The 19,552-nt window shown below is 36.0% G+C and overlaps 1 protein-coding gene across 1 annotated transcript; it reads left to right on the top strand.

Moving 5' to 3' along the window:
- Window positions 1-9,940: 9,940 nt before the first annotated feature.
- LOC107783016 (uncharacterized) lies at window positions 9,941-11,151 on the top strand. The gene is made up of 2 exons (XM_016603977.2): window positions 9,941-10,402; window positions 10,479-11,151. Exons 1-2 carry the CDS (start codon window positions 10,092-10,094, stop codon window positions 10,954-10,956), a joined length of 789 nt encoding a protein of 262 aa, XP_016459463.1. The 5' UTR covers window positions 9,941-10,091; the 3' UTR covers window positions 10,957-11,151.
- The last annotated feature ends 8,401 nt before the right edge of the window (window positions 11,152-19,552 follow it).

The following is a 19,552-nucleotide window of genomic DNA, read 5'->3' as shown; positions in this document are numbered from 1 at the left end:
AATTTAGGCAACACTTCTAAATTAATTAACTTCCGCAAGGTTTTATAATTGACATGTCCTAAACGAATATGCCATAAATCATTTGACTCCAATAAATAAGAAGAAGCTGCAATTTTATTCATACTGTCAACAACCATTACATTTAGTTTGAAGAGGCCCTCTGTGAGGTAGCCCTTTCCAACATACATTTCATTCTTGCTTACAACAACTTTATCAGAAACAAATACACATTTGAATCCATTCTTAACAAGCAAAGAAGTAGAAACTAAATTCTTCCTAATAGTAGGAACATGAAGAACGTTGTTGAGCGTTAACACCTTGCCGGAAGTCATCTTCAGGAATATCTTCCTATAACCTTCAATCTTGGCTGTTGCAGTATTTCCCATGGAAAGCTCTTCTTCGGGACCAGCAGTAGAGTAAGTCGCAAATGCTTCCTTGACATCACAAATATGTCGAGTGACTCCAGAGTTAATCCACCACTCCTTCGGATTTTCAACTAGGTTGTATTCCGAAAGCATTGCACACAGATCATCAATATCATCATTCTTCTCCACTATGTTGGCCTGTCCCTTCTTCTTATACTTTTTCGGGAGACGATAATCAGGGGCTTTGTGACCGGTTTTCCACAATTGTAGCAGCTGCCCTTGAATTTCTTTTTGTTTTGCTCTTTAGTCTGTCCAGGAGACCTCTTTCTCTTCTTACTTTTTGGAGCAGTCTCCTCAACGATATTAGCTCCTATGATCGTTGAATTTCCACGAGACTTCTTCTCGGCTATTTTATTGTCTTTCTCAATCTTGAGACGAATCACAAGATCTTCCAACTTCATTTCTTTGCGCTTGTGCTTAAGATAGTTCTTGAAATCTCTCCACGAAGGAGGCAATTTTTCAATCATTGCCGCCACTTGAAATGCTTCATTCACGACCATACCTTCAACAATAAGGTCATGAAAAATAAGTTGAAGCTCCTGAACTTGGGTTCTAACAGTTTTACTATCTATCATTTTATAGTCTAGAAACTTGGCAACTACGAACTTCTTCAAGCATGCATCTTCAGTCTTGTACTTCTTCTCAAGTGCGTCCCATAATTCTTTCAAAGTATTCATCGCACTGTACATATTGTACAAATCATCCTCTAAAGCGCTTAAGATATAGCCTTTGCAAAGAAAATCTGCCTGCTTCCACGCCTCAACAATCATGAATTTCTCGTTGTCCGGCATGTCCGCAGCAGGAACTGGAGGTTCTTCACTAGTGAATTTCTGCATACCAAGTGTGGTAAGCCAGAAGAACACCCTTTGTTGCCATCCTTTGAAGTTGGCTCCGAAATGTTTCTCCGGTTTCTATGCTGGTGGAACAGCAGTCCGGCTTGACGAGGCTATCGTCGTTGCCGCAATAGTCGCAGAAGAATTTCCGTTATCAATTGCCATTTCTCACTGTAAACAACAAAAGAGTTCAATTAATGGCATAATCAGAACAGTAAACAATACTGTTATTAACAAAAACTGTATGTATAATAAATAAAACCGAAGTTTTTATATACTGTTTCACAGAAAAACGATGAAGTTTTTATGTTCTTCAAATTGTTTTACGAATTTCAATACTTTGATGAAGTTTTTATATCTTCAAATCAGAATAGTAAAATTCAGAAGGAGTAGAAAACCACACAGGTTTTAATCTCCACAAACAAAATACAAAATAATAAAAAAAAAATTCCTTAAGAATGTTATAACTCTGTATTGCTGTAATAAACAATTAAACTTTCTGAAAAAACAAAACAGAAAGTTAGTAATACTTGTTTAACGAAATAGATTCTGAAAAATAAAAAACAGTATAGGAACAAATCGAGCCCACTGAATACACAGTGTGTCCTTAAGAAAATTATTCTCCTCAAGTCCCGAGCCCACTAGGATTCAAACTTTATTTATATAGTTGCTGGCATTGTTTCTGAAAAAGTTTGCAACGTTTCAGAAACAGCCATGGCTGTTGGAAAAGGGGTGTTTGAAATATTGCGGAAAAAATATATTTAAAATAATCTGGGAAAGAAAATGGGCCTGACCGAACCGGGTCGCGGGTCATGGGTTATTCCAGATTGAATTTTTCGTTAATTATTTAATTAATTAATTAAATAATTAAAAGAAATTTTGTCCAAAAGAATTAATCAATCAATCTTTGACCGAATTCGAATCCAAGCCGAGCGAGCGACGACGACGATGGCGCGAGGCTTGCCTTTTTCTTAACTTTTTAAGAGCTAGAAGAAGAGCAATTATATATATACCCATCAAAAGTCTTTTCTTCCTTCGATATGGGACAATGTCTCTTTCCCAAGGGAAACTCAAATATTTCATTTTTCCTCAATTTCTCATTCACCCAACAGTTGTGAGTTTGAGTCACCCAAGAGCAAGGTGGGGAGTTCTTGGAGGGAAGGAGTCGAGGGTCTATCAGAAACAGCATCTCTACCCTAGGGTAGAGGTAAGGTCTGCGCACAAACTACCCTCCCTAAACCCTACTAGTGGGATTATACTGCGTTGTTGTTGTTGTTGCTGCTGTTGTAAGTGTCAAGGGAAGAAAGGTATAGTATACTAAATTGGAGTTGATTCAAATATAACAAGGTTGGGAGTCTTGATTTCGCCGATTAGGATAATCAATTATTCTTAGGATTTAGGGTACTTTTCATGAATATATTAATCTACTATAGAACGTCTAATAAGAGTCATCCCTTTGGGTTATGCTACTAAGTATAAATCTATGATGTTATATTAAGTATGACTGAAACATATGATTCATTTCATAAAAAAATGCAAGACCTCTTTCGATTATCTTGACTAATACAATAAATCCATACTAAAATCTCTCCTCTCGGTTAAGGAAAGCTCGTTATTGATCGCGTAATGAAGAGCTAACTGGAACTCTAAAGCTAAATCTTAGCTTTCGATTAAGATTTAGTACATTCCTATCAACAAAATTTCATTTTAAAAATTAATTATGATCCTTAACCTAATTCAATAAATGATGTAGAAATAAAGCAAACATTAATGAATGATCACACATACAACCCTTAGTTATTCAACTTGTATCATTTTTAACCTAATTTTTTTTTTCTTATTTCATTTTTAATAGGGATTCCAACTTTTTTCTTATCTCATTGCTTATGAGCTCCACTCTCAATTTTGAATATTGTTTTTGCTTTTTGCTCCTTGGAGATTTTTCTTCGAGCACATTTTGGAAAGTACATCAAAAAATGTATTTTGTATATGCACATCTTGCTATTATAAGAAAAATCAAATTATGGTGGATGTCTATTCTTCCTCCATGATCTTCTCAAATGCTTAATGACATATTTTTATGCTTAATGACATATTCAATGACATATTTTTCTTCACTTTTCATGCCTATATAAAGGCCTTGTAATAGATAGGAAAATACACACAATTGAAGAAGAAATACTCTTCCTTCTCTCTATCTCTATTTCTTGTTCATGTTTTACTAAATTGCTTTTATTTCACAACTTGTTCTTGTTCATATTTTACTAAATTGCTTTTATTTCATAACACGTTATCAGCACGACTGTGCTCCCATTTTCGTATACCTCCATATAGGCATAGACTGTGCTTTGTGTTTGCTATCCTTATACCAACAATTCTGTGGCTATCAAACAAAATAAAGATAGAAGCCAATGGGCTGGATACTAATACAAGATAAGTTTTCATCTTTCTAGCTTATTCATATTTTTATTTTTATCTTCCACTAATCTCAAAATTTTTTTATTTTGCCATGATATCTCACAATAAGCTTTCAATATTTTATTTCCATTTTGTTATAGCTTGAAAGTGTGCGAGCCCTGCATTGGCAAGTATAGTTTTTGCTTATTCTTTCTTGACGTCTGATATGAATTTTTAGTTATCGTTTGGCTATCCTTCAAGGGATCTATTCATGAACCAAATCAAAATGCATGAATATATATTTTGTAATTAAGTTTTGAAACAAGTACTCTCTACTCAATTCTTTAACTTATATTTAACGTGCTGAATAGTGCTTACATATATGTGCGCAGATATCAGACAACCAATGTGCCCTTTACCCTTTTCACACTAAGATGAATGTTACTATGATAATATTTAATGAATAGAACTAAACTAGTACTATTCCTGCATAGTTGATTAAATGCATGCATAAATAAACATAATATTGTGGCAGGATAGTTGTAAGCATAATAGATATTCTGATTTACAGTCAATCTTAGCCTTTGACTATCATCTTTAATCCATATATTATGATGTGAATTGGATCTCATATGTAGATACTGGAAGTACTACAGGAATTATATATATGCTTCCAAGTCCTAGTCTTTATTCTTACTTTATTGATTTAGTTTATCGTTTACAAAATCGGTAAGTGTTCTAACAGATTATCTAGTATTTATTTGAATGCACTTCTATTTGAATTCACGTAAATCTAAAAGTGATAACACTTAGAAGGAATGAAACGTTTTCGTCCTACAACCTTAAAAAGTGGTTATATTTTTAAATCTTGTTATAACTAATTTTGTTTATGTTTTTGACCACAAGATTGATAATTTAATCTTGTACTTTGGTCTATTATGCAATTAGTTAAGACATATTTAAGTTCTGGTGCACTATAATGATAAGAGTTGGGTTTGAGTCCCCAACACATTTTGCCTAACATGCCTTTATATGGGTAAGGCATTGGATTTGAGTCACAATGCACAATATCGATAAAAGAATCATGAAGCCCATCCTACTTGATATGCTCCATTTAGTGAAGCGAATGTGGCAACAATATATGATAAGTTTGAAAGACGATAAAATAATTTTTCATGACTATATAAATGTACGAAGACATGGCAAGGGACGAAATAATAATTTGTCTTCATTATAGTAACTATAAAAGGAGAACAATAAGGGTTCTCGATGTAATCCTTCAAAAAGGTGAAGGAAACATTTACCATCAAAATGGTATGGAAAATTTATAAAGCATATCACAATAATTATACTCTATTTTTTAAAAGAGAATGTGACTTGTGATAAGCATTGAGAATGCAGACTCATTCCTGAAGGTGAATGTAGCAGTATATAATAAAAGTAATGAATAAAGACGTGCAATGCATGATTGGATACATACCACAACTCACCTCTAAGGGAGGTTTGAGACAAATAAAGATAATGAATATTACTGCGTAGTTACATGAATATATCATTGGTCGCATACATGTGATACGCCAAAAATATTTTGTCATGCCTTATGAAAGTTATTAAAAGCAAAATTAAAGCAAGAAATTATTTTGCTTATGATGATTTTGAACATGACAATTATTATGATACAATTCTCTTTGTGAAGGTGACATTCATTATATGGATGGTGTGACAAAAGATCTTGTAGTACAAAAGCAGTTAAGAGCTCTGAAAGAACTAATTTGTTACTACCAGGATGAATCAAATTGTTTATGACATTAATATTGTAGTAAGTCTCAAAAGAAATATTTTGATTTACAAATATATTAGCCAAAGTGGTTGGCATATTGAGACTATAAATGAAAAGAAGATTGAATATCTTTATATTACTATAATCATACCGGGTAAATATGAAAGGTTACCTGACTTTTCTTTTATTTGTACTACACAAGTATAAGCATGATGATGCAATCACAAGCCACAAGTAAACTAGAGGTTTACTGAAATAAATATTAGTTGGCATGACCGGTTGACCATCTCGGTTCAATTATGATGCGAAAAATTAATTGAAAATTACATTGGCATATATTGAAGAAATATAAGATTCTTCAACAATTGTGCTGCTTATTCTCATGATATACCAGTTAAGGTTGTGATTGAATCCCTTGATTTCTCGAACGAATAAAAGGTGATAAATATATGGGCCCAGTCATCTTCCATGTGGACCGTTTATTATTATATGATTTTAATAGATGCATCTATTCCATGGTAACATGTGCATTTGTTATCAACTTGCAGTTTGGCTTTTGCAAGATTGATTGCTCAAATTATTAGAGCACAGTTCTAGAATATAAACTATAATGCTTTATCTTGATAATATTGGTTTAAATCCAAGTTGGTTTAGCAGAAATTGTATGCCTCCAATTATATCTAAACCATTGGTTATGAGAACAAAACTGCCAAAATAAAATTTGGTATGTGATGTATTATTTAATATACAACAGTACTTGTACGCATCTAGCCAAGTTATGATAAATTCTTCCTATCACAATCGGTTCAGGGTCAGGAAATGAATAATTTCCATCTAGAAATATGAATGTGCTATTTGATTTAATTATTCCACCACAATGCACAAAGATAGATTCCCAAATAAGGCTAGGGATATATGTTGGTGATCCCAAGAATAGGGAAGAAAATGGGCAGCTGAAAAAGTAATGCATGTAATGAATTATTATGAGTACATCTAGATCCTCGTACGAGAAAATGTGAACTTGACGTTCAAGTGATAATTCATTTGCAAAATATTGCCAGGCGTATTTGCTGACCCAAAGCTAAATGTCATATTCAGCTTGCTAATGCTCCAAATAAAATAAAGTTCATAATGAATAGAGTCTATGGCATGCATAAAGCATAATAGACTAATCGATTCCAAAGATAAAACTCCTTGAAGAAGGAGAGGAACAAATATTCAAGATGGTCATAATATGGAGTCAAGTGCTCTAAAAGAGCACCACGACATAATACTTCATAAGACCTCATGGGAGAGGCTCAGGTACCTAAAAATAATAAGATAAAAAGATCTCAATAAGTTATGTCTTTATTGGGTAATAGTAGAGCCGATATAAAATGATCGTCGACGATATTGTTAATATAATGTTGCGCTCAATATTATTAATATTGATGAGGATCTTGAGCTCAAATCTGTCATGAAATTTGGACAGTTTGGCCAAATGAAAAATATGCAATGAAAATTAATTTCACCTGAAAAATATGAAGTTGGACGGATAGTAGCAATACCTGAAAGTATAAAGGCAGTGGAGGTATAAATATGTTCTTGTGCGAAAAAAGGTCAAGTCGATAGACATAAAGACGACTTGTGTCACAAGAAGATTTGTAAATATCCTGGTGTTGATTATATAGAGACATGTTCTCCTGTGGTGGATGTCGCCATTTCAGGTTTTAATCTGGCAATACAAGAAAAATGTGATATGCGTATAATGGAAATCATTGAAGGATTTAAATTGTTCTGAAGCATATTAAGGTTTCCAAGAAATTTATTAAATAAAGCTTCAAAAATCCTTATACGGATTGAAATAATCAGGGCGCATGTGGTATAATCGCCTGAGTGAGTACCTGTTGAAAGAAGGCTACAAGAATGATTCAATTTGTCCTTGTGTCTTTATAAAAAGATATGGATCTAAATTTGTTATAATCACCGTGTATGTTGATGATTTAAATATCATTGGAACTCCTAGGGAGCTTCATAAAGCAGTAGAGCTTCCTAAAGCAGTAGACTATTTAAAGAAAGAATTTGAGATGAAAGATCTTGGAAAGACAAATTTTTGTCTTGGTCTACAAATTGAGTATATGAAAGATAAAATTTTTGTTCATCAATCAGCATACACTAAAAAGATTTTAAAGCGATTCTATATGGATAAAGCACATCCATTCCTACCTCATGAAAATAATGAAGAGCTTCTTGGTCCCGAAGTACCATATCTTAGTGCAATTGGTGCACTAATATATCTTTCTAACATTACAAGGTTTGACATAACTTTTTCAGTTAATGTCTTAACAAGATATAGCTCTGCTCCTACAAGGAGACATTAGAATATAATCAAACACATATTGCGGTATCTAAAAGGGACTACCGATATGAAATTATTTTATGGCAATGATTGCAGTCCCGATCTTGTTGGTTATGCCGATGCTGGGTATTTATCTAACCCACACAAGGCTCGATCTCAAACATGTTATGTGTTTACATATGGCGGCACTGCCATATCTTGGCGATCGACTAAGCAATCAATCGTGGCTACGTCATCTAATCATGTTGAGATAATTGATATTCATGAAGCAAGTCGAGAATGTGTATGGTTGAGGTCTATAATACACCTTATTCGAGACAAATGTGGTTTGAAGTGTGACAAACTACCCACAATTTTGTATGAAGACAATGCAACATGCATAGCCCAATTGAAGGGAGGATTTATAAAAGGGGATAGGACAAAGAAAATTTTACCGGAGTTATTTTTAACGCATGCTCTTCAAAAGAATGGTGATATCAATGTGCAACAGATCCGTTCAAGCGATAATATGGCTGATTTGTTCACCAAATCTCTACCGACGTCAACCTTCAAGAAACTAGTGTACAAGATTGAGATGCGAAAGCTCAAGGATGTGAATTGATGCTCTCATCAGGGGAAGTTAATATGTGTTGTACTCTTATTCCCTCACAAGGTTTTGTCCCACTGGGTTTTCCTTGCAAGGTTTTTAACGAGGCAACCAAAAGGCGTATTTCTAAACATGTGTACTCTTTTTCCTTCACTAGGATTTTTTTTCATAGGGTTTTTTCCTAATAAGGTTTTATTGAGGCACATTATCTATGGACATCCAAGGGGGAGTATTATAAGAAAAATTAAATTATGGTGGATGTCTACTCTTCCTCCATGATCTTCTTAAATACTTAATGACATATTCAATGACATATTTTTATGCTTAATGACATATTCAATGACATATTTTTCTTCACTTTTCATGCCTATATAAAGGCCTTGTAATAGATAGGAAAATACACACAATTGAAGAAAAAATACTCTTCCTTCTCTCTATCTCTATTTCTTGTTCATGCTTTACTAAATTGCTTTTATTTCATAACTTGTTCTTGTTCATATTTTACTAAATTATTTTTATTTCATAACATACTTTTTTGCTTTCTTTGCCTTTTTTCTAGCTGTCAATTCTTCCTAATCTCATGTTTCATTTTTCGAGAGGATAATTACTTCATGCCTTTCCATAAAATTCCTCCACAGCAAAATTCACAAATAATAAGGAGCAAGGAATTTGCATTTGTATTTATTATACTAGAGTTGAGGTTTATGAATATTCTTTCTCTAGGAATTTTTGAGTACTTTTTGGTAACATTTTTTTTTAATGTTTTTTTTTTGAAAATGCTGTTTTTTCATGGAATATTTTTTTTTCTTCAAGTTTTTAAAATCTGGTTTGGGGCAATTTTTGGGTAATTTGTTTTCTTCTACTCACAGAACTTCAAGTTTTTTCCAATAAAATACGTGTGCAAACACAATTTCAACTTCCAAAAATTATTTTTCAATACAACTTCAAGAACTCATTTTCAAGTTCCAACTAAATCTATGTCCAAACGCTAGGGAATCTCATATTTTCTGATATTTTGTACCTTTTGTTTGGTTTTGTAAAGACTTCTAAGCATGTTTGGATGGTTGTTACGTATCGTTTAATAATGTATCGTATTATATTGTATTGTACTGTACTGTATTATTTGATGAATACAATGTTTGGATAGATTGTATCGTTTGTCGCCGTTTTATGATATCACACACCAGCAATATGAATAATAAACTTGCAATATTATAAAAAAAAATTATGACACGATATATAAAAAGGTAGGGTAAATGATAAAATAAAATTATTTAATAATAACCAAGGGTGAGATCGAGAGAAAAAGACAAGGTAACGACGTGACCACATCAAATCGGTCGTTACATAAAGTGGAACATTTCGTCGTTATGAACATTTAACGATACGATATAATAAAATCTAATTAACAATCAAAACAAATATCATATTTAAAGTAACAATACGGTATAATACAATAATTAACGACCATCCAAACAAGGTGTAAAGGTCAAGGGGAGACTATTATTTAGGGAGGGGAAGTCAAAAACTAGGAAAAAAAAAGGTCAAAAAAACTATATGGCCTTAGTTTAGTTTCAAAAAGGAGAAAAAGAAGAAACGGCATCTCCATTCAAACATCCATTAAACACTTGGCTCCCCCTCAGACACACACACACACACAAAGAAAGAAAGAGAGAGACCCCTATCCCCGCCATTGAAGCTGAAACTCATAGCCATTTTATTATTTGCAAATATGGCCTATACTTTGCCAAATCTGTCTACTAATCTGCTCCATTCCAAAGACAAACTCCCCGTAGTCCACCACCACCACCACCTGTCTCCGCTCTCCTCCGCCTCTTCCTCCGAGCTCCTCCTCGACATCCCACTCCTTTCTGCGTCTGCTAGGGTTGTCCAGGTCAACAGAGCTCCTCCTTCCTTGCAAAAGGAACGTAATAATGACCATAACAACGACGATTTCTACGTAAATTTGGGTTTAGCTGTTCGCACTCTCCGCGAAGACCTTCCTTTAATCTTCACCAAAGACCTCAATTACGACATATACAGGTACTTACTTTAGCTCATTTTTGTATTGATTAAAAGAAAGAGGAACTAGATTATATGATTTTGCTCATGTTGACAGGGATGATATCACATTTGTAGACCCATTGAACACGTTTAACGGTATTGAGAGGTACAGATTGATCTTTTGGGCATTGAGATTTCATGGTAGAATTCTGTTCAGAGAGATATCTCTGCAAGTAATGAGGATTTGGCAACCCTCAGAGAATGTGATATTGATTCGATGGAACTTGACGGGTATACCTCGTGTCCCCTGGGAAGCCAAAGGCCAGTTCCAGGGCACTTCTACCTATAAACTGGATCGAAATGGCAAGATTTATGAACACAAAGTAGATAACTTGGCTTTCAATTTCCCTCAGCCGCTCAGACCAGTAGCGCCTTCTGTTCTGGATTTGGTTACTGCTACTCCTAACCCTACATTCTCGTTGGACTCGCATTCCCCTTCCTCATCTTGGCTGCTCTTTTATCGCTCTGTCAAGGAGACTTTGGATCGTCAAAATCCTTTGATTTCTCAAGATTGCTTGCTTACTTGTCCCTAGATGATTGGGGAGAGAATACTGCTCAAGCTGTATATGCTAGAGTATCGTGTATACATAATATATATGTAGCCTACTACTACACAGGGTTACTGAATACTAGCTTAGAGAATTACACTAGTGCATCACCTCAAATTCATCTGATGATTGATTTTAGTAAATTTGCTGATATATATACTACTCCTAGTAGTTATTTTCATTGTTTTTTCACATCTTGATATTGCTTTAAATTATTCTCTTTGAATCAGAATGAAGATTGCGATGCAACAGTTGTTAAGTTGATTATTTGCAGAAATTGAAAGAAATGAAGAGAAAGAAAACCCTAGATCGGGTGAGATGAGAGTGGAGAAGAGGAATATTTTTATTTCATCATCTGTGTAAAAATGAATCTGTTACCAAGATTAATCCCTCACCCATGCTATAAAATGGGCCTAATATACTAATGGGCCAGCTGTACATGTTGGGCCCAGTACTACTTATCATTCCAAGCTTGAGGGTGTTGACACTCCAAGCTTGCCAAGCAAATGATGATGAGTGGTGCCTGGAAGGGACTTAGTGAGAATGTTAGCAAGTTGAGCAGAAGAAGAACATGATGTAAAGTGATGAGACCAGATTGTAGGCTATCCAGAACATAGTGGCAATCAACTTCAATGTGTTTAGTACGTTCATGGAAGACTGGATTCTTGGCTATATGCAAAGCAGCTTGACTATCGCAAAACACAGGAACATGACTGGAAATAACCAACCCAAGATCAGCCAGCAGTCGAACAAGCCATGAAATCTCAGCAACCACTTTGTGTAGAGCTCTATACTCTGCCTCAGCAGATGAGAGAGATATAGTAGGTTGTTTCTTGCTTTTCCAAGAGATAGGACTGCCCCCTAAAGTAATGTAATACCCAGTGATAGACCTTCGAGTCTGGGCACAAGTGGCCCAGTCAGAGTAAGCTTGGAGAGAAAGATCAGTAGACTTGGGAAGGAAAATACCCAAATCAGGAGCATTCATCAGATACCTCAAAACATGTATAGCAACCAACATGTGAGGAACTTGAGGAGCTTGAAGAAACTGACTAAAGTGTTGGACTGAGTATGCAATATCAGGCCTTGTGTGGCATAAGAAATTGAGCTTGCCCACAATCCTTCTATAGATGCCAAGATCAGAAATGGGCTCCCCCATATCACAAGATAGTTTGATGGAATGGTCAAGTGGGTTATTGACAGGAGTGAAATGATCACAGTGAAACTCCTCCAATAGATCATTTGTAAATTTGTGTTGACTCATCAAGAAACCTTGGGGTTGTTGGAGAACTTCCAAACCCAAGAAATAGTGAACACAACCTAAGTTTTTGATTTTGAAAGTAGCATCCAGAAAAGCCTTAAGAGCATCCAATTCAGAAATATCATCTCCTGCCAATAAGATATCAGCTACATGCACTGCTAAGACAGTCAGGGAGCCACCAGAGGACTTTGTGAACAATGAATAATCATTTTTGCTGGAAATATAACCTCTGAAACACAAGGCTTCAGACAATTCAGAGAACCACTGTCTGGAGGCCTGTTTGAGGCCATAGAGAGACTTCTTGAGCTTGCAAACTAGTGGAGAAGAGGAGGAAGAATGACTAGAAACCACTAGACCAGGAGGCAGCTTCATATAAACTTCTTCATGGAGATCACCATGAAGAAAAGCATTGTTGACATCTAGTTGATAAATAGTCCACCCCTTGTTAGCAGCAAGAGAGAGTAGGCACTTGATAGTGGTGAATTTAACAACTGGGGAAAAAGTCTCATTATAATCTATCCCTTCCTTTTGTGTGTCACCCCTTATGACTAATTTGGCTTTGTATCTTTCAACAGTGATCAGATTTATGTTTAATCTTGTACACCCACTTACAAGGAATGAATTTTTTGTGAGCGGGGAGAGGAGCAATATCCCAAGTGTGGTTAGCTTCAAGAGCTTGGAACTCTTTTAGCATGTCTGCTTGCCAAGCAGGATGTGAGGCAGCCTACTGATAATATTGAGGTTCCTGCAGGTGTAGCTCAGTAGTGGAAACCTTGGAATTTATAGAGACAGGGTTAGCAGAAAGAACAGAAGAACAGACATAATCTGACAAGTAGGAATGAGGGTTGGAAATCCTGGTAGAATGCCTAACAAGCAAGGTGTTAGAAGGAGGAACATGAGCATTGAGATGAGGAGAGACAGAGGAAAAAACATGTATAACAGGTGGTTCTTGATGGTGGGAGGAAGAAGTAGAAGGATCGGGATGTGATTCATGAGGTATAACAGAAATATTATCAGGAGGAGTTGGTAAATGAGCAGTGGAAGAGTGAAATGAAAGAGGATCTTCAAAGGAATCAGAATAAGAAGGGAAAATAGAAGAAGATGGGGCAGAGGAATAGGGAAAGATGTGTTCATGGAAAACTACATCTCTGGAAAAAAATACAGAATGAGTAAAGAGATTAAGCAATTTATATCCCCTTTATCCAAAGGGATAACCCAGGAAAACACAGGCAACAACCCTAGACTGGAATTTGTCTCTTCCAGATTTAGGGGTAGTTGCAAAACAAAGACAACCAAATGATCTTAGGTGATCATATGTAGGAGGAGTTCCATGTAGTTTTTCAAAAGGAGTAGCATTAGTCAAAACAGATGAAGGTAGTCTATTGACAATGTAGATTGCAGTTAACACACAATCACCCCAATATTTGGTAGGGAGTTTAGATTGAAACAAAAGGGCTCTGAAAGTTTCCAAAAGACGTTTGTGTTTTCTTTCAACCACATCATTTTGTTGTGGGGTATGAGGTATAGTGGTTTGGTGTAAAATGCCATTTATCAACAAAGAAGGATATAGCCTCTGAACTACTACCTAATTCAAAAGCATTGTCTGATCTAAAAGATTGAATAAAAGACTTGAAATGGACTTTGACCATCATAGTGAAAGCTTTGATAACAGAAAGGGCATTGCCTTTGGAAGATAATAAGTGTGTCCAGGTGACTCTAGTAAAATCATCAACCAATGTAATAAAGTATCTGAAACCATTGTATGTATTAGTGTGGTAAGGTCCCCATATATCTATATGGACTAACTGGAAAGGTACAGTTGAATGAATGTGACTATCATAGAAAGGTAGTCTTTATTGCCTAGCCATAGGACAAATAGAACATACAAATAATTGTTTAGACGATACTTGAGTAGATAAACATGGAATAGATTTCAGCTTATGAAATGGCATATGGCCTAACTTTTGATGCCAAATTAGATCCATTTTATTGATAATACTAGATGAGTTACAAGTAGAACTAGGAAAACAATGGATAACCTTTGTTGTAGATGAATTACAAACAGTAGAACAAGAAGCATTAGAAGAAAATGAAGGGATAACCATATCAGGTAGCAGAAAATAGAGCCCATGAGCAGCTTTACCAATTTTCAATGGCCTCTTCAGAGAAGGGCCCTGTAGAAAATAGGAGAAACTGCTGAAGATTGCTAGACCTTTCAATTGACAAAGGAGTTGATGGACTGAAATTAAATTTAATTGAAAAGAAGGAACCAAAAGAACATTGTGCAAAGTTATATCCTGCCTAAGATGTAGGGATCCAGTAGAAATAACTTTCACTTTATACCCATTTGGTAAGGTGATTAAGTAAGGAGAAGGTAGATGTTTAATATTGTGTAAAAACTATTTGTGAGGGGTCATATGATTTGTGGCACCTGAATCTAAAATCCAAGGAATTCTTCCTAACTGAGCAGACAAAGAATGCATAACAGAATTTACTGCAGGAAACTGATTTACAGGGAGATTGCACACACCTGCAAAGTTGGCAAAACCAATATTTTCTCCAGAAGAAGTGGACTGAGGATAACCGGAAGAAATATTTGCTTGTTGGAAGAGAGTCATGAGATGTTCATATTGCTCCTTGCTGAATCCATAAGCAGAGTCTGAAGAATTGTTGCTAATGCGAGTAGCAATCAAGTTTCTTGGAGAAGAATCCCCCACTTGAACACATGCAGCAGATCTCTTGGACTTAGTGAACTTGAAATCAGCTGGAAACCCATGGAGTCTATAGCATTTTTCTACACTGTGCCCAGGGTTCTTGCAATATTTGCAAGTTACAGGAGAAATAGACTTCTTAGACTCAAAATTTACCCTCTGATTATATGGCCTATTGGTGGAAGAAGATATGCCAGATGAAGCAGAGAATAAGGCTGCTGAATCAGCTGAAAACCCAGGAGCTATGGACTTAGTTTCCTTTTGACTTTCATCTTGTTGTAAAAGTGAATAGGCTTTGCCGATGCTTGGATAAAGAGACATCATTAAAATGCTACTTTTGACTGTGGAGTAGGACTCATTTAACCCACTGATAAACTGAAACATGTATTAGTCCTTAATGAATTTAGGAAGTGCACCACATGAACATATTGGTCCAACATAGGCAGAATTGAGCTCATCCCAGAGACTCCTCATTCTGGTAAAGCAACTAGCTATATCAGATGTCCCTTTAGAGGTACTACTAATTTTTCTATGAATTTGGATATACTTGGAACCATTTGACTGACTATACCTATCATTTATGTCTCTCCAGACTTCACTAGCAGTGTTGAAACACATTACACTCACATCAATTTCTCTAGTCAAGGAGTTAGTAATCCAAGCCTTGACCATGTTATTGCAACGCTCCAAAAAAGGATAATAAGGAGAATGAGGTTGAGGTTGAGGTATCCTACCAGTTACCAACCCTAATTGTTTTTAGCTGAGAGAGATGTCAACATACTGCTATGCAAAATAACGAAGCCAGTTCCATTAAAAGGAATGATGACTAATTGACTACCAGGACTATCCGATGGGTGAACATAGAAAGGGTGACAAGGATCAAGAGTGAATTCACTAAAACCTTCAGAATCAGTCGTGGTACCATGAAGGTCCTCAGTCAAATTCGTGTTATTACTCATTGTAATCAGCAAATTCAACAACAAAAATACAACAAAGAAGCAGTGGAGTTGTGAATATATAGTAGATGTAACCCAGACTAATATTGGTTCCAATACTTAAAATGAACCCTAGAAATCAGTCCAAATCAAACATGCAATCAGGAAGATGAGAAGATTTACTAATCGTCTACAAAATCGAGAGGATAGAGAGTATCGAAACTCAGATTTGAAATTATGAAAGTAAAGACCTAATTTTCCACTGGCGAATAATCACCGCACCGAGAAAATCTCCAAAACATCGTTCAAGTTAGGATCGGACGATAGCTGATGTCGAGATCGTTCCAATGATGCCGCTTTGATACCATGTTAAGTTGATTATTTGCAGAAATTGAAAGAAATGAAGAGAAAGAAAACCCTAGATCGGGTGAGATGAGAGAGAAGAAGAGGAATATTTTTTATTTCATCATCTGTATAAAAATGAATCTGTTACCAAGATTAATCCCTCGCCCATGCTATAAAATGGGCCTAATATACTAATGGGCCAGCTGTACATGTTGGGCCCAGTACTACTTATCATTCCAAGCTTCTTCATATGTGCTCTATTCACCTCAACAACAGTCTACAGCCTGCCGTGAGATATTACTGTCAGAATACCACAAAAGTATAAGATACGAAGCTGCAGCATTGACCAGAAGTAATGTCTTGGACATTATGTCGGTTTCAATGGCTAATTTCATTTTTGGGAATGTACAGAAATACATAAATTATTAGTGATGTGTGAAAATATGAATAACAACCTTATGTCAAATAAAAAGTGTTGCAGCAGGAAATTGAAGTCATATATGAATTTATTATTTCAATTATGACTTTGAAATGCTTGTCAACAACAATAATCATGTCATAATCACGAAATGGCAGCAAGGGTTACTCAGTCAACTTCAGAAGGAACATGAATGATTGGGAATGTCAAGTGTGTGTGAGATCTAATATAAGCTGCTTGAAAGTTTCCAAAGTTGCTTTGCTACTGTAGATAAATTGTTTTGGAAAGGATGCAACAACAGAGAAAAAGGCAGCCCGAAGTGTTCACGTAGGGTCTGGGGGTTCTCTGTTAAATCTTGCTATAGAATTATGTTGAAGGAAAATCAACAGCTTAAGCCATGGCCCTGGAAACAAATTTGGAAGTCCGGAAGCTCCCCTTAAAGTGTACTGTTTCTCTTGGGTTGTGGCCAAAGGAAGTCTTACTGACAATTGATAATCTTAAGCCATGCTTATGCCACAAAGTAAGAAATAGCCGGTGGAACACTGTTCTTGAGTCCGGTGCACTTTAGATACACTTTAGATACGTTAATAAGGGCAGCCCGGTGCACTAAGCTCCCGCTATGCGCGGGGTCCAGGGAAGGTCGGACCACAAAGGTATATTGTAGTACGCAGTCTTACCCGGTATTTTTGAAAGAGACTGTTTCTACGGCTCGAACCCGTGATGTCCTTGTCACATGGCAGCAATTTTACCAGTTACGCGAATGCTCCTCTTCTATTTAGATGCTTTGATGAGAAGTACAAATCAGTTCAGAGGATTAAGTTTGATTGTCTTGTCACTTGTGTCGTTTCATTCTTGGTGTAAGCTGGAGTGTGCTAATGAGGCAAAACGTTGTTAGAATTCATAGAATCCCTCGCCTGAAGAGGACCATAGTTTCGGTTTTCTTTCTGCTTTTGTTCACTTAGAGTCTGTTTGAAAAGCCTCCTGATAATTGACGGAAGTAATTACACAACCTAGTTATTACGACGACCTGTTTGTTTGTCATAACATAATTACAGTATAATTTTGAATTGTCTGGTTGCTGCATAAGTGTAATTACTGTTTGACCAAAAAGTATAAATCTTCGGTTAAACTAATTATTTTTATGTAATGAGGGATTAAGCCTATTTGATAATAATATCCCTGGATTTACAACTAGCTAACACAAATAATGCAGGGTAGTGTTGGTGGGGGATTAGATGCATGTGTGTATTTAATATTACAAAAGGAGTAATGATGAAAAAATATCAAGCAATAAATAACAATAAATGGAATTAACGTAAATAAGGGATTAAGCCTGTTAGAATTCATAGAATCTGTCGGCTGAAGAGGACCATAGTTTCGGTTTTCTTTCTGCTTTTGTTCACTTAGAGTCTATTTGAAAAGCCTCCTGATAATTGAAATTGGTGTAATTATCACGGAAGTAATTACACAACCTAGTAATTACGACGACATGTTTGTTTGTCATAACATAATTACAGTGTAATTATAATCGTACTTTTTGGTTGCATAAATGTAATTACTGTTTGACCAAAAGGTGTAAATCTTCGGTTAAACTAATTAATTTTATGTAATGAGGGATTATGCCTATTTGATAATAATATCCCTGAATTTACAACTAGCTAACACAAATAATACAGGATAGTGTTGGTGGGGGATTAGATGCATGTGTGTATTTAATATTACAAGAGGAGTAATGATGGAAAAATATCAAGCAATAAATAACAATAAATGGCATTAACGTAAATAAGGAGAATGATTCACCCAATAATGAATGAGGTGGATGATTCTTCATTCTGACAGTGATGAGTGATAGACAAATCCTAGAATATTGGAACTATTCTTGGATCTGATGAAAAAGTTTGGAATAATGAATGGTAGAATCTTATTAGAAATATAGTGTTTGTATCTTTTCTAGAGAGAGTCTTCTTTTCAAAAAGTGCTCTTTTCCGAAAATATTACATGCCCTTCCCCCTTATCTCTTTTTCTATTTATATGGGGCATATCCTCAGTCAACCTTAAAAGTACCAGTACATAGAATATTCAGTGGAATATTCCCTTAAATATCCTATTACAAAAACTAGTCGTTAGTACCGTCCTTGATACTTGACCTTGGCCGTTATTGACCGCCCGGCTACGAGCCCCGTTGTCTACTAGTCGACCTCAGCCACATCACTTTCCATAATACCACTCCATGCTAAATCCCATTGAGGCAGATTTTGACCTATACAGTTAGTCCCTCCGCCTATTCATGTCGACCTTGGGCGACCACGATGAGCGGACTCTATTAGTTATGGTTGAGAAGTTTAGACGAGCAGGTCAAGTAGTAGCGTTGCAGACGGGGTGGAAACGTGGCCTTCCGTGAGCCGCAACCCAGGGTCACATCGTTTCAGAGTGACGTCATGTCATCATACGTCATTATTACGCATTTTCCCGATACCTTACATCGTTTCTCGTGCCTCTGCCACTTTGATTCCTGAGCTGGGTAACGACGGTTTGCTTTCTCGATATTGATGCATGAAATCTTATAAATAGGGATACAAGATCCTTTGCCTTACTCTTGGCAAACTAAATATTGGACCTTGATACCTTCTTCTTCCTTCCTCATTCAGAATCCTTGCTCTTTTGATCTTATTTCCATATTCTTGCTTTTACTGATTCTGGTGGCTCCTACTACTCTTGACTCTTCTGTGTTTACACCTCCTTTATTCATAAACAAAGATAGTTAACGCGTCTTCCAGTTCTAGGGGGTACCTGACCCTGTTCCATTGGCAGTGCGCATGCCTCCCCATGACGATGGGGTTGCCATTGTTGCGGAGGATGAAAGCTTTCCTATGGTGGAGGAAATAATTCCCCGTAACGAGAAGGCTAGATCTGA

The sequence above is a fragment of the Nicotiana tabacum genome, chromosome 12, assembly GCF_000715075.1.
Source record: "Nicotiana tabacum cultivar K326 chromosome 12, ASM71507v2, whole genome shotgun sequence".
Lineage (NCBI taxonomy): Eukaryota > Viridiplantae > Streptophyta > Magnoliopsida > Solanales > Solanaceae > Nicotiana > Nicotiana tabacum.
Note: the sequence above shows the minus strand (reverse complement) of the source record. Positions and strands in the feature narration are given on the sequence as shown.